Here is a 17361-nt window from a genome sequence, read left to right on the forward strand (position 1 = left end):
AATTTTTGCTGAACTGGAGTTCCAGAGTTGATTATTTATCTCGAATAAAGATTGTTTGTGCTTTCAGGTCAATATTTCAGTAAAATTCTTTTATCCCTCACGATAAGCTTTTTTTCTTCCTTCTGTCGACTGTTATGCTTTGCAGCTGCCACATTACAATATATGCTGTCATAACAGCTGTTATAAGTACTCCTCAAAAGCCCCAAATAATAAGCTGTTTCCATTATTAAGCAACCAGGGAATCGCATTCCAATAATCATGATTTTTTCATACTTTGACGTGTCAGTCTTTTTTCAGAGAGTACGGTAGACACATGCAAAACCATGATTGATGTTGAGCGACTGATAGCTTATCTTTCATAACCACTGGTTGGCAGACTTGATTGCAAAGTGGCATGCACATTCTGCTTCTCTGATATAAGCCATGTCTTTTTTCATGGGTGTTCATAATTATTTTGCCACCCATCTGTAAAACAACGCTATATAAATACATTAGAGTTAAAAACAGTATAAAAGATTTTTTTTATCAATTCCAGAACATTTTTAATTAAACATTACTGAAATCATCTTCACATGAGACAATATATACAATTGTTAACATTTACTTTTTTAATTCCATTTTCCATATATCAACCAAAAATGATAATTTTTTTAAACCAGCCTTTATCAACAAAAGAAAAGAAGAAAATAGTCAACTATATAAAAAGTAGTCAGTTATAGCTAAAATTTGACTAGAACACAGTCATATTTCATATATGTTCTAGTTCTATTTAATAACATGTCGTTCTTAACTTAAAGTTCATGAACAACTTGCGGTTAATACAAAAGTTCACCAACACACACAATTAATACACAACCACCCCTTTCAGTTTCCCATATTAATACTTTTTTCTCATTTCAAAACTTTGGAGAATGAGAAAAATATATATATTAATACCCAAATTAGTAAGGTAGTTAAAAAAAACAGCTCTAACCAATTAGGGATATTCATCAAGAGGACTAATCTGCAGATGATATAGAATTTAAACACTGAAACTAAACAGCCTAAATGATATAATTGTGCTTGCTTGAAAGTTTTAACAATTCATTAATTTCTCGAAATTTTAAAATGAATTCTACAAAACAAAAAAATAATTATTGCTCTCTTTGATTCTAAGAAATATATATACTTCAACATTATCAGACACATTCTTTCATTTTTCAACCAATTACACTACAATATAAAAAAGCACAGAAGATACGTAATTTCAATGTTATTAATAGCCTTACACTTCATATATGTAGGTATTTATAAGCATTAAAAGCTATAGTACTTTTGAGCTATAAATGACTGAAAAGCAATTTAATATCTGATCATGATTAAAGAAAAGGTAGATTTATATTCAAAAGAAACAATAACAATTATTTAATATTGCAGTATTAATTAGAACTATTATTTGGTACTTGAAGTAGACAGTAAAATCCTCTCAATGCTTACAGAAGATAGGAAATACTTAAGAAATGCAAAACTTTAAAAAAAAAATAAGCAATAATATTGAATATTATTTAACATTTAAACAGAAGGAACATATAATTATCAATACTTGCAAAGAATTATAATAATTTTTTGTTATTTGTAATAAACTTAAGTAATAAGCGAGTTGTATAAAATCAAACACATCAAAAATTATAAATAAAATTGAATTACATATTTGATGAAGTTCTCTTTACAAATTAAGTAGTTACGAATAAGAATTAAAATATGCATTTATATATACTCTATCAACCAATAAGTAATTGGACACCTGTGATAAAAAATGTAAACACAATTCATTCATAATCAATAATTGATAGAGTCTCCACCTTAAGTAATTACTGTCTTAACCCTCTGAGTCATACTTTCTACAAGTGTTTGACTGATGGACCACGGCATTTTCTTTCACTTGGCTTGAAGAAGACATGCAAGCACTTTCACCAATTTTGGTTGGTTGCTGCACCCCCTAAATTGGCGATTCCAATTTAATTCATCCTAGAGTTTTGCTATAGAATCCAAGTCTGAAATCTGGGAAGGCCAGTACAGTTTGGTTTATGCCATTGTCATCATACCATTCCATAGTGGACCTCATAACATGAAAGTAACATTGCTATCCTTGAAATAATAAAGACCTAACCCACAAAATTGACACAGCGACAGAAGCACACTGTTGTTTAGAATAGTGAAGTAGGAGTCAGCTTTGAACTTACCATGACTTGGGAGCAAAGGTCTCAATTCTTACTAGGAGAAATATCCCTAGACCTTTGCCAAACTTAACTGTAGGCACAATGCATTTCTGACTAAAGGTGTTCTCCATGCATATACAAAACCCGGACTCTGTTATCCAACTGGTAGAGATTGAACCTTGATTCATCACTCCAGAGAACCCGTTTCAACTCGTATACGGATCCAATTTCGATGTGCTTTGTACCACTTCAACAGAGCAGTGCGGGTGGATTTTATAATCAAAGGCTTATGGGCAGTAATACAACCATGGAAACCACGGAATGTGCTTCCTAAGAGATGGTATTTATTGAAATACCAGTCCTGGATGTTTGTTAGAACTCCTGGAGTATGTCGGTCTTTGGTTTGGTGCGGTTTTAGTGAATTTCCCTGGACAGCACTCGCCAATCTCTATCTCCTAGTTTCATGGGTTTTCCGCATCAAAGCACATTCCGACAATCATCACTTACTTTCTATTTCTTAATCACAAAAACCAATATAGATTTTGAAGTATATAACTCACTAAATATGTCCTTAAGAATCAACCATTTCTATGATATCCGACAATTATTCCTTTCTCAAGTCGGACAGCTTTCAATTCCAGACATCTTTTCTGCGACTAATGCCTATTCTGTTTTCAGCATGATATTCAAGTACAGAAGGCATGGCATAATTCTGGATCGCAGATATCCTCATTTGCATGGGGGCCCAAATACTTATTAGTAGACAGTGTATACATAACATATTTTAGCAGGTGTGTGACTAAATATAAGAAACTTTTGAAATTTTAGAACTTTATTTCATTACGGGATGCATAATTTTCATACAAAAAATAAGGCATCTGTCAATAGTCAGTCTACATCGTGACACAAGAGAAAAGGAGACAAATTTTCTCTTCAGTGGTTTTTACTATGAAATTTTGATAGGGATTTCTTTGACATATGTAGTCTTAGGAAAGGAAAATTTAAGTATCTTTAAAAAAATAAATTAAGCTTTAGGGATTTCTATCCTTCTCTTTGAGAGTGAGAACTTGCTGAATTTAGCAGTTTTATAGAGCATGTGTGTAATTAATTAAATAAAGAGAAATTGGATCAGGAAATAAGAGACCATTTTAGAATGAAGTTAATAGGAGCCAAATTATGATAAAAATTAGGAAATTAAGATTTAAATTAGATTAAGAGATATCATTACACATATATATAATATACAAGCCATCTTTGGCAACAATTTGGTTCAGCAAGAAAAAAAGTTGCTACAAATTTCAATTAAATATTTCATGTAACTTGGTTTTAATGGTATCCTAGGCAAAATCGTTTTAAACTTCAAATTTTGATAGATATATGCATCATTTTTTTTTTTTTAGAAACTTTACCCCATTTTGTTTATTTAGCTATGCATTTCCTTAATTGTCTATTTGTATCCTTTTACATAAATTTATATTGCAAGAAAAGTAGCGCAGTTAAAAAGTGGGTGCACTTGAATTTTTTTTTTTTTTTTTTTTTTTTTACTATTGTTTAATTCAGAAGTTAAATTTTAATGGTAAATATGATAAATTTCAAATCCATACCTTAATAGATACTCTCTAAAATAAATAGTTTGTAAAAAAGTAAAATAAAGCATACTGAATAGATATTACTGAGAAAATAAACTATAACTTCATATTTTAATCATCAACAATGGGGAAACAGCCAAATTAAGCATTCACAACAGTAAATAACAGCCATCTGAGTGCCACATGATAAATAAAACACTAATATATATATATATATGGCAAAGAAATCATGGTTATTTACTGTTGAATGACAATAGTCAAATATAAACAAATTGTCATATGTATTTCAGATTGCTACATTTATAGAATGTTTTTACAGCTGTACTGAATTCCACACATTATTTAGTTATTTACTGGAAATACAAAATATCATTCAATTATTCTGAAGGATGCTCATTATGTCACTAATAAGTATATTTAATCAGAGAGAAAAAAAAGTATAAAAGTATTCAAGAAATAGCTTTCAAACAGAAAACTTAATCAAGTGTTGTAAATGGATAATTGAGATGACTTGTCTATGGAAATAAATGTCCATATTTTCCAAAATAATTATCTTATAAAAACTATCCGTAAATTATCTTAAAACTGAAAAAATTATTTTTTTGGGGGGAAAACTATTTACGGTTTAATTTTAATAATAATTTTATTTCAATTGACACACAATTGATTTGATACTATGCTTTAAATGCCATGATGAAATGAAAATTCATCCATCAAAACATTCAAATATGTACTATTTCCAACTATTAACTCTGCAACAGGATTTTACTTCTGCTTTTATTTTGTAATATACACATTTTTTAATTTCCGTAAAGGGATTCAATTGAATTCATCTTTTTCAGTCATATCAATTAACAAAGGGAATATTTTAAGAAAATATATATGCATTCTAACATAATTATTTAACAGCTAAAAAAGTCGATAATCAGGATGAACAAAATTATCACCAAAGTTGTTAGTTGAAATTTATTGTTGTAATTTATACTTAAAATATTTTCATAAATTAAAATCATAAGAAAAAAATTATATGGTAAAACATTCAAAAAATAATTTTAGAGATTTGAATATCATTTTCATATTAAATATTTTTTATAAGTTTTTTTTTTTTTTTTTTTTTTTATTATTATTATTATTAAAGTTCTACTTTAAAAGCCCTGAAAACAGTTTTAGTAGTTCCGAAATGCATGATTGTGTTTTTTCATTGTTGATAATTAAGGCATGGAGATTCTACTTACTTTTTTATGTTAAGCAGATTTCGATACAAAACTTGCTTTTAGTAAAATAAATTTAGTACTTACAATTACGGTTTAATTTTAGAAGTAAACAATGATAACGAATTTTTAAAGTGCACATTTTTAAACACTGCTTCTTTTGTTTGTGTGTGTGATATATTGATAGACCAAAAGGTATATAAATAGACAAAAAGACCATGCTATTTATAAAGTGTGCATAGACCAAAAGGGTGGGTGGAAGGGGAATACTTAGAACAATGAGCAGAACAATATATAGCTTTCAATGTAAGTTATATGCCCATCAAAGTTTGAATTTTAAAAAGATTATGTAAATGAAGTTATCCAGACAAGCTATTCACAAAAAATATTCAATTGATACTTTTAACAACTAATAATTTTTATGAAAGAGGCCGTTAGCAAAGGTATATAGCAATACATATAATGTTTTTTTATATAAATAACAGCCAGCAATACTCATTAGATATACTGCAGGGAGGGAGGGATTATAATTATAATTAAAATTTTTAATAAATATCAAAAATTGTATAAAATAATATATATTGAAATTTGACAATTTCGAAAATTCTCATAGCAACAAATGCCATTTTGATAAATTTTTCTCGGAATACTATACATGCTATTTAGCTTTTAGTTCTTTCGCACCCAAAACAAATAACTTTTCTAATGAATAAAGTGTTCAAGATGCATGTATCTAAATATTATCATGATATACTATCATGAATCAAATATTATGTTCCACATCACCGATTAAATAAATAGGCTGAATTCAACAAAACTTAAAACATTTAAATTCAAGAAAAAGAATATTGTTAACTTTTAAAGCAAAAGATTAATTAAATACTCTTTTTACTGGAAATCAATCGAAATATTACCTTTTTTTGTAGATACTTAATCCATTACTCAAAAGAATTACTTTAATGCCATTGTAAAATTTTACCACTTTTTTTTTTGTCAAAATTTACCAACCATTCTTCAAAAATGCAAGATGTCATCCATGCGTTTTTATTCGTATACAATGACACACCAAGACAATTTAAATCTTTTCCATTAAAACACCAGGGTCTTTGACATTTCCAAAGGACCAGAAACGCCTCTTTCTCTCTAGCTACATTCACACAAAAACAAATGGTAAGCCGCTTCTTCAGAATTTTTCCACCTTTAGCTTCTTTGGATTATTGAATCCTACTTTTATTGTGAAAAGCACGGGGAAAAAAAAAAAGCCTTTTCCATGTTGAATATTTATTTGTAATCATATCCAATCAAAAGCAATAGCAGATGGTCCTGACAATCTTCTCATGAATCGAGGTCTACATCAGCCGCTTTGTCACACAGTGATCACTAAGCAATGTTATTTTGTGTATGAAATCTGTCCAGCCATTCATTTCTGGTAGAGAAATTTCCAATCTCGGAGCATTTGGAAATTCTTTTCTCTAGTGTTGAATCATAGACACCGACAGGAATTTTCTTCGCAAGAACAACTTTAAACCATTCCAAAACAGCTTCAATTATGTTTACATAATTTTTGTGTCTCAACCATTTGACACCTTAAAATTTGAAGTCTTCTTTCAAAATCTAATCTTTTTATTGGCATTCTTTGGCAGTTAAATAATTTAGTTAACTTTCTAGTCGATTTGCTGTTCTCGTATTGATGCAGAACTAGAATGCGTTTGCTCAAGATTTAGAAAAACAAGCTTCGATATCGTAGCAACTCGGATCTATCACCTATTAGCGAGAGAAGCGCGAATGATGTTTTTGTTCCAAATTTATTAGAATTCACTAATAACCAATAGGAAGAAGAAGTACAAACAGCTTTTTTAAACTAAAGCTTGAACCTTTTGATTTCTAGTTAGAAACAGGAAGTGATTGCATTGTCCTGAAAAAAGAGGTTTCACTGTATCTCAAAATATAAAAATCATTCTTATATTTCAGCATTTGTAATAAAATTTGAAGCACCAATATGAAAAAAAAAAAAAAAAAAAAAAAAAAGGTGGGGTTGGAATTAGCTACAGCCAAAATTCAAAACTTGTCTGGTTGAATCTATATTTTTTTCTAATTAATCAGTTAACTGCAGAATTTATTCTTAAAAATCCTTCAAAAAATTGTGTATTCAAAATTACGCAACAATGTATATGTACATTAAATGCAATACAAATGGCTGCATATTAATTTTTCAAAAAAAAAATCACACTCAAGAAAATCAGATTTTTTTTATTAGATAAAAAATATCAACATTGTTCAAAAAGATATTGTTACTGAAAATTTAAAAATTGTCAAAGAAACAAATATAAATATTGATGTTGTACAGTTAGGCAAAAGTTTACCAGAAAGACATGCATGTTTTGTTTTGCTTAGTGTTGACAGTAATTCAAAGAGTTTTTCTTTTAAATCTTATATCACATTTCCACAAAACTGAAATTAACAAAGACTTCCATAGTTCTATCATTTCATTTACCTTGCTACCATCATTATTGGAAAACATTAAAATATAGAGGAAAATAAAGCACAGGAAAATACAGTACACAAATAAAGTATGGAGGATACTTGAAGCATTTGAAAAAATCAAATCATTTAGTGAAGTGCAATATATTATATGGGGAATTTCTAAATCAATGAATTTAATCTATTTTTTTTTTTTTAATTTATAGCAGGTTTACTAGTATTGCAAAGAATACATACTACTAAATGACATTGGTATTACATTTTACATTTATTGAAATTGTAAGTTTTTATATCAATGCTGGCAATTTATTTTACACAATCTGAATTATTTGTAGACTTAACGAAGCTAATTTGTCAATCATATTTGTTTTTTAAGACAAATTAATAGGTGCTTGCAATATTGTTTTACTAACAATAATTGTTGCTTTTAATATATGCATATTTGATCAAGCTCAATTCAATAAAATTCTTTAGAATAATGTAGTTCCTATTTCATTTTCAAAAATGTTTAATGCAATTTCTTATAAAGAAAATATATAATTATTTTCAAAACTTAAATAATACTATAAATTGATTTTAAAAATTATGCTACCATAATCAATTTATTCTCAAAACAGCAACATGATAAATTCATGCGAATTCAATATCACTATATACAGATATTTATGCAAAATTATTTAGAAAAAGTTATAAAATAAAAAAATGAACACAAGTTTTTTTTCCTTAAAATTTTATAATATGTTAATAATTCTATGAATAATTTTTAATCAAATGGAAATCCTTATTTTGCTACATAAAGTGCCACTAATGATCAATCGGTTAAACTGGAATAATGAAATTCTATAGTATATATATTTATAATTTTTTTGATTAAATAACACATTATCATTAATTACAGCTTAACTTGATACAATAGTTTTACATAGTATAATCAATATAATGCCTCTCGCTTAAAAAAAAATTAAGTTAGAAATTAACACGAAGTTTCAATTTAACGAGACAGCAAATATTTTAATGATAACCATACTAACCAAATTAATATTAAAGTACGATGACAATTATTGTCGAGTAGAAAGAAAAGTATCAAAGCAATCGAGAAACTGATCATTTTCCTCTTTATTGCCAATCAGAAAATCTGAAAGCATCTGCATTATCACATCACGCAACCGATATGAACTCGTTTACCAAGACCTTTTTGATATCCAAGCATATTTTGGCAGTTATGCAAGTGTCTGGGATTTTTCTAAAGTTGGCCAAAGTTACTAAATTGAAATTAATGTCACTTTTTTCTCATAAAACCATTTAAGATATTCCAGCCCATGTTTTGTTTAGGCATATTAAGCTACATCATTGAATCTTTTGATCCAATATCCAACTTAAATGGGTTTTCTTAAACATGAAATTTTTCACAACTGGAGCCTCAGAAACATTACTTGGATTTCAGGGTACCAAATAATGCAGTTGACTTCAAATTCCAACAGATATTTCACTAAACTAGTGTTAAATAAAAGAAATTACAAATAAGTGACATTTTTAATTAATTAACATTCCAAAAGTCATTCTATTTCGTCAAATTCAGGTTTTATTTAAAACTTGCAAGTTGCGAAGACTTATTAACTTTAGGTCAAACCCAATCTAATATTCCTGAGAAAATACATTCTTGCGGCCTTATTTCCCCTGCTTTCTACTTTTCTCTTCGGATTGTTTGGTTAAGCAATAAATTCATAACAGAAAGATGAACTACCTCATCATCATAAAATACATTATTCATTACTTAATAATTGCATATATTACTTAAATTATTTATGATTCAAGTGGTAAATGAGATTATTAATTTTTAAATTTCATTTATCAAACAGATTTAAATTAATTTTAGAAAAATGGAGGAGGTACAGTGCCTGGTTAGGACATAATAGAATTATTAGATTAAAGCTCCAATAAAGTATTGATTATATTCAAATATTAGCGAAATTAATAAAATTAGACATAATTAGAAGCACTAAGGATTTAAAAAAATCCTAAATATAATCCATTACATTGTTTACCGAAAATCCAAATGAAATCACACGTGAACTAATAAAAGCGAAAGTTAGAGTGAGTGAGCAGAATTAGCACTTTGCACGAATATCAATTAAAAACTATCTTTTTAAAAATGGCAAGAAATCGCATCACATTACTTGACATATTTATTTTCAATTAAAAATGTCGATTATACTTATTTAAGACAAGACCAGTACAAATGATTACTAACGAGTAATATCGCACTCAAGACACACAGTCATAGAATAAACTGAAGAGAGGGGGAAAATATTAAAAGAATGAAATTTTAGCAGCTACTTAATAGCTTGAAAATATTTTTCTTATACAAAAGCATCTTTACAGAAAATGAAACAAAACTCAATCCGTTACTGTGACAAAGGTAAGCATTCATGATTCTTCATTAATAAACCATCAAAATTTTAATAATTAATATTTTGTATATGTAAATAATAAAATCATAGAAAAACTATCAAATTCAACTACTTACTAAAAGGAAACGAAGAAACTTTTAAACCTTCCAAATCTCGAATTTCGCTTTCTTTTCCGATAGTATGCTAATTCTTCACACCTCAAGCAGTTACAGTGAAAATAGCGAATGCATTATTTTTTTTTAATGAATCATTATTTTCTGAAATAATATTTTAATTTAAGTTAAACTTTATGTCTCAAAAATAATTTTAATTTGAATATTTTCATTATGATGGTTAAGTTTGATCTAAATAAATAATTTAAAACAGCTTCAGAAATATAGCTATAACAAACTATGATAAAAATGCTTGGTTTTATTACTTTCTACATTTATTTCTGTTTTTAATGTGTTATATTATTCCTATGTAGAAAATAGAAGTGGTTATAAAAGTTAAAAATTAATTCTATTTTTCAAAAGAATGAGTGTTGAAAAAATTTTCGTCGTAACTGTCACCGCTTAAAAAAATTTAACTGCAGCGTCCATCATTCTGTAATTTTCACGGTTTTGTGTTGTATCAAAACAAACATCGATTATTTTTTTAGCCTAGTTTATTTTTTTTTAATTTAATATTTTGTGTTTGAACTTCTGTGAATACCTAGCGGTGTTTGTGATAAACGTTCAGCAATATTTAAGATCAATGGCTCCGGGAATTGCGGATAAGAAGAACAACACTCTCCCGTTATGGGGTAATGAAAAGACCATGAACTTGAATAACTTGATTTTGACGAACATCTTGTCATCACACTATTTCAAAGTTAATTTATATCAGTTAAAAACTTATCATGAAGTTATTGATGAAATTTATTATAAAGTGAATCACTTGGAACCATGGGAAAAAGGCAGTCGTAAAACTGCTGGGCAAACAGGTATGTGTGGAGGCGTACGTGGTGTTGGAGCGGGTGGTATTGTATCCACTGCATTTTGTATTCTGTATAAGCTTTTTACATTAAAATTGACTCGGAAACAGGTTGTTGGATTGATAAATCATAACGATTCTCCATATATTCGAGCATTAGGATTCATGTATATCAGATATACACAACCGCCTGCTGATTTGTGGGATTGGTATGAGCCTTACTTAGAAGATGAAGAGGATGTTGATGTCAAAGCTGGAGGTGGACAAATTATGACAATTGGAGAAATGTTGAGGCATTTTCTATCAAAATTAGAATGGTTTTCTACTCTCTTCCCACGTATTCCTGTTCCAATTCAGAAGGATCTTGAAACAAAGCTATCAGATTGGAGAGCACGAACTAAAACAACAAATTCAGCAGCATCTCATGAGCCGGATCATAATGATGCTGACAAAGCTGCAGAAAATCATTGGGACAAAGATGTGCATCCAAGAAAGACTTCTCATTCAGACTCTAAACCCAGAGATTCTGGAAGGAGTTTAAAAGAATCACGGTATCGAGATGATGTTGCGGATGAAATAACTAGAGAGAAGGATCGACAAAGGAAAGAGAGACATGAAAAATCCTCAAAGCATCACCACCACCATCATTCTAGCAAACGGCACAAGCACTCAAGCCATAGAAGTCGTAGTAGAAGCCCAGGAGGTTTTGATCACAAGCATTCTCGTCATAGATCACGTAGTAGAAGTCCTACAGACAGTCATAGGCATCGTTCACATAGAACACATAGTAGAACACCATCTGATATGGATTATAAACATTCTAGCCATAGAGCTCGCGTTTCTTTGGAAAGGGATTCAAGGCATTCTAACTATAAGACACGTAGTCCTGTCGAATCTGATTCTCGTTATTCTGGCAACAGAAGTCCAACTGATCATAGACATAGAAATCATCATCGATATTAATTTTACATTATTCTGCATCATATACAGATTAATTTTCATTAGAGGATGTGCCTGTTTTATGCATTGCAAGAAGAAAGCAATACTAAATTTTACTTGTTAACAACTCATTTTCCATTTAACTTACTAAATTTACACAATGATATGTTGAAATAAAGATGCATATATTGATTCTTATGAAATCCATTGTTATCATATATATATATATATATATTATAAAATATTTATGTGATATGATTATACTTTTGTTGTATAACATTATAGTTTGAAAGCTGTTTTATAGTATTAAACCATTTCTGCACAGCTTTTATTTCTGTTTCTAATGGAAAGATGCTGTGCTCGCCTTCATTCTTGAAAAGTATATCTACCAGTGTGGTTTTAAAAAATATTTCATTTTGTTATGCAATAATCAAAATTGCATATGTGCCTGTAGACATTTTGATAAGTGTCTTGTTTGCAACTACACTAATACAATGAAAACTTATTGCTCAGTTGCTTAAATAAAAATGTTGCATTTTCCAAGGATATTTATTTTTTTAGTCTGACATTCTGCATAATACTCATCTAGCTACTTCATGCAAACAATTTGAGCAATTAAATCTTCAAAAAATTAATTTTTTTCAAGGAAGGTTTGCATTTTATCTATTTTTGTTTATACCTAATGACATGTTAGGAACTAGTATGAAGAAAAATGAATCACTGTCCTCTCGTAATATGCAAAATATTGGGATACTGGCTGTCTTGTGCCAAAGATTGATTGTATGATTACAATACTTTTATTTTGTTAATACTTTATTTTCTAGATTGTCATATTTTAATTACTTGAATAAGTTATTTATACATTCAATCCATATTTTGAAAAATATTTTAAATAATTTTATCTTTATTTAAACAAAGAGAACATGTCTAACTAGACATTTTCATGTTAGAATTGTTTGCTTATAAGCTAGTATGTTTTAAAGTATTGCAAAATGATATCTTGTTCCTTAAAAAAAGTTTGAGAATTTTTATACATATGAAAAATTATACTGGATATGTATAACGAAAAATAAATTCTGTTTAATTATATGCATAATTTCTTGGTGAAAACTTAAAAATTCTCCATGGTGTTTGTGATTAATAAAGTTATTTATCGTTCAAAATATTATATGGTAAACCGTTTAACAACACTTTTATTTAATAAATAAATATCTAAAATACTTTTGAAACTGGAAGTTCTTTAAATAACATATTTAAAGAACTGCTTTATCTTAATTAATAAAAATATAAATATCTTTGTGAGATTGAATCATATGATATATATAAAGTCCTGTGTTATTCCCTTTGGATTTGGGAAAATTGTTGCTGAAAACTATGATAATTGTTATTTTAAAAAAAAAGTTTCATGTCATTGAGTTCCTAATTAGGTTTACAAGAATTTAATTCATGCTTTCTTAATGATGTGACATGTTTCAAGTCTAAAATCAAGTTACATCTCAGTCAATTGCTTATGAATCATGAAGTAAATCCTTATATATTGATATGAAATTTTCTTATAGCTCTGAAAAACATTGCAAAACATTTAAATATTATTAAAAGGTTATGATGTAATTTTTGAAATATTACTTGCTCTTTAATGTAAGAATTACAAAAGAATCTTATAATACCATAAAAGTGATACATCATGCTAGTATTAGTTTGATAAAAACTGCTTTTAAATGTTTGGAAAGTTGCTTAATTGTTATTTTTTTTAATCTAGATTTTAGTATATATTCATAAAAGCTTTGTATTGTGAAAATGCATTGCAAAGTATTGATTTAATATGGGTTTTATTATACTAAATTTTAAAAAAGAATATATATATTTTTATCAGTTATGATGTGTTTCTACTGTCCTTTGATAAACTTTCAAATTCATTTCTTTTTTGTTTGAATGTCTTTGCTAATTTGCACACTTTGATTTTGTTATTGCAAGACTATCAAATGGTAATTTGATCAAATTAACAATATCAAATTAACAAAAGAGTTGTTATTACTCAATATATAGTTTAGAAAAAAGAACGAAAAAAAACCTTTAAATTAGTTTCTTTACTAAAGAGAAAAGAAACTTTACTGAGTAGGGGAAAAAAGCATTGGAAAATTGATTCCATGATATTAAACTATTTGAATGGGCAGTTTTTCTGTGAAATAATTTTGAAGTTAAACAGTGAGAGTTGGAAATATACACTAAAAATGTTTTGTACTGTACCAGAATAATTGAGATTATATAATAAATTATGAAATTTGTTTTTCCGAATTTTATTCCAAAACAAATATATCACTCAATATTTAGTGAAATAGGAGACTGGATGCAAAACATTCCTTGTATACTGACAGATTTCAGAATAATTTTTGTTATTTCACTAAAAATAGAAGAAATAATTATCTACTGCTCTTTTATAGTTTTTTGAATAGTTGAACACAAAATACCTTTTTTAAATTAGTTTCTTTTTGCTATCAATTCTGCATCTCCAATATCTGTTTATGTACTTTAAAATTTTACTTGATGCTTAAAAAATGGTCAGAAAAACAGTATCTTGATTCAAAAGGTTGATCTTACTATAATTTTATTTGCTAGCAAATAAATATACTGTTCATTTTAATATCATCAAAGGACCACTTTTCAAAAATTCTATCTTACTAAGGGATGAGACACAGAAGAATGTGTGTATTGCCAGAATTTATTTTATTGTTAATGTAAACATCATTTCCTTTCATCTTTATTCTCACCTCTATTTCGTCAAATTAAATCTATCCTAACACATGCACCAAATGTCTGCAGTGTTTAAAATTTTTTGCAAACAATAGAAATAGAGCTTTTTTTTAATTTATTTTTTTTATTTAGCTAAATTAGGCATTTTTTTTTTTTTAATGTTGTGAAATGTAAATAGGTTTTGAAGGAAGGCCGACTGTTCTTATCTAATAAAATTGTTTAAAAATAGTGGTATATCATGTTAATATTATGAATTATTTGAAATTATGTTAGCTTTTTATAATATAGACTCAACTACTACTACTAATATTTGTGAATTTTGTTCTTTAAACTGTTAATTAAATATATTTAATTTGTTATGGTGTTTAGGTACTCTTGATAAGCAGTGTATAATTGTAGCAGTAGTTTAAAATTTCTAGCAGGTGGTTCATTGTTATTCTAGAATCCCTCCCAGTAAATAGAATAATCACTAAATTTTATTAGTATTGTTTTGATCAAGTGTAATTTTTGAAATTTTTTTTATTGAATCACATTGAGACTCTTAACTATATAAAATCTATCAAACTTTTTATAATAATCTTATTCATAGAAAACAACTTATCTGTATCAAAAAAAAATCAGAACTTATGTATCTGTATTGCAGTTTTAAGAGTATTGGTTTCAAATAATTGAACAAACTACTTCACCGACTCTTATTGGAGCAGAAATTTTTGGAAGAAGCAATATGCATTTAGCAGTGATTCATATGTTATTCTTAGCTTTGTTTCTATTAATCCCTTTCCTATCTTGGAATAAGATTTTTTCCTTTAAATTCAATTTAGCCTTACAATTCTTATAGTGTAATGGAAAAGTTCAATTTAATAGAAGTTGTTGAAAAAGAGATAATGCACACACACACACACACACAAAAAAAAAAGAATTGACAAGCAAAGATCGGCAATTTTAGAAAATTAATTATGCATAATTTTTTTTTTTTTTTTTTTTTTTTTTGCTCATTGTAAGAAAATGATAAAAATTTTGCTATAAGTGTTTCCGTATATTGAAATTTCTATAAGTCAACTTTTTCACTGTTTTGCTTCAGAACATTAATTCTTTATGTATTTTTTGTATATGAATTGTATTTCTGTTTTTCTTTCCTTAATTTCTCTGATTTTTAAATTTTTAGAATACATTTAAAACCTTTGTTTTTTTGTTATATAAAAGTTAAAATACTATTTTAAACAGAAAGGAAATATTACCATTTTCTCGATACAACTTTTTGTAATATAATGAATAAACTAAAACAAATTAATGTGTAATATATATTAAATAAGTAAAATTGCCATTTTATTATGAAATATTATTCTGTTGGCTTTAATTTAGTTATACTTATGCCCCATTTCGAAGCAAACACTAAGATTATAAAGTGAACTTTGTAATTTTAAACAATGGTGAGAGGAATATGGTAATATCTCATCCGGTATCCCCTTAACTAAACTTCCACTGCAATAGGAAGACTTTCGGCTCTGACGAATTTAATTTGCAGTAGAACATCTTATATAAATGTTCTGCAGTGGTATCTGCAAAACCTCTGATACTGAAGCTGAGCTCTTGCCATCAATTTGAAATAAATAGTCTAGTTTTAAACAAATATATATTTGGCAATATCAACCACTGCCAAAGGATCATTGAAGTGATGCAGTTTGGAGTGAAAAGAGATTTGACAGAAATTGCTTAAAGTATTTTGTTCTGAATATATGAAATTAATTGTTCGCAATTTATATTTTTTGTAATCATTTACATTATCTATTAAAGGCTCGAAGTATTTTCAATATTACGTGTTCAATTATCAATTGTAATAATTTTTTGATGTTTAATACGTTTTTTTATAAATGTTTTCCTTTTCATTAAAAAAATAAAAATGCACGAAATTTAAAAGTTAAAAACGCAAAAAAAATTATATTCTGTTTTCGTAAAATCATGGATGAATTGGGCTATAAATCATTATCGATGTTAAAATAATAGGGGAAACACGTTTTAACTGATAGCGTCAGGGAAAACCCAAATTAACTAGGGAAAAAGCGTTCTTACTTCATCGACTCGCTGTGACGAGGCTTCCCATGAACAATCTTCAATTCTGACCAATACGTCTGTAACTGCTCTATAACTGAATATACAAACTCTCTCCCATTATCAGATTGCAGTTTACAAAGAGCCCCCCAAATCAAAAAGATATCAAGTATTGGCAACGCAACCTCTTTTGCTCTAAAGTAGTTTTAGTAACACAAATTTTGTAAAATGATCCTGGTAAACCCCAATAAACCTAAATTCATTATCTGCCTGAGATTGCATGTCAATCAAATCCATTTGGCAGCGACTATTCATTTCTGAGTGAATGATAGGTTTAGAAAACAAGCCTTTCCTTTTTTATATATAAATATTTTTTTTTTCTGTTGACATGTTTCGCACATTGATAAAAAAAAATTGTATCATCTCTGTGGTTATGTTAGCATATTTTCTTGAAGTTTCAATTTTTAGTCTGTCTCTATCAACATGTCCTATGGCCACATGTGCATTTTCGATGACATCAACATTTTCTTCAACTGTTAAATAATATTTTATGAGCTCATTTGAAGAAATCAACTTTTTTACTCCACTGATTTCAAGAATGTCAAACCTTTTTAATCTGCGGTACTGAACAGAAATCTTGTTAAAGGCAGATTTTACTTCTTCAGCCTCAGATAAAAGGGTGTTGCATTCATCACGTGCGATGACATTCAAATTATTCTGTTTTTTCTATAACAATTGTAATTATTCAAGAAATTTATTTTCCCACTTTTTAGAGCAA

General features: G+C 28.0%; 3 protein-coding genes across 6 annotated transcripts in view; 2 read left to right on the forward strand and 1 right to left on the reverse strand.

Moving 5' to 3' along the window:
• The window catches only part of LOC129980184 (ubiquitin-conjugating enzyme E2 L3-like), a 33827-nt gene extending 23719 nt beyond the window's left edge, over positions 1-10108 (reverse strand). Inside the window, exon 1 of the mRNA XM_056090781.1 lies at positions 10007-10108. The gene's annotated coding sequence lies outside the window, so the exon portion shown is untranslated. The remainder of the gene's footprint in view (positions 1-10006) is intronic.
• Positions 1-17361, forward strand: part of LOC129980138 (fibroblast growth factor 1-like) — a 35801-nt gene that overhangs the window by 14779 nt on the left and 3661 nt on the right. The gene's annotated exons all lie outside the window — the stretch shown is intronic.
• LOC129980122 (pre-mRNA-splicing factor 38B-like) lies at positions 10456-12878 on the forward strand. Its single transcript, XM_056090774.1, has one exon. It carries the CDS (start codon positions 10626-10628, stop codon positions 11805-11807), a length of 1182 nt encoding a protein of 393 aa, XP_055946749.1. The 5' UTR covers positions 10456-10625; the 3' UTR covers positions 11808-12878.

This window comes from Argiope bruennichi, chromosome 1, assembly GCF_947563725.1.
Source record: "Argiope bruennichi chromosome 1, qqArgBrue1.1, whole genome shotgun sequence".
Taxonomy (NCBI): domain Eukaryota; kingdom Metazoa; phylum Arthropoda; class Arachnida; order Araneae; family Araneidae; genus Argiope; species Argiope bruennichi.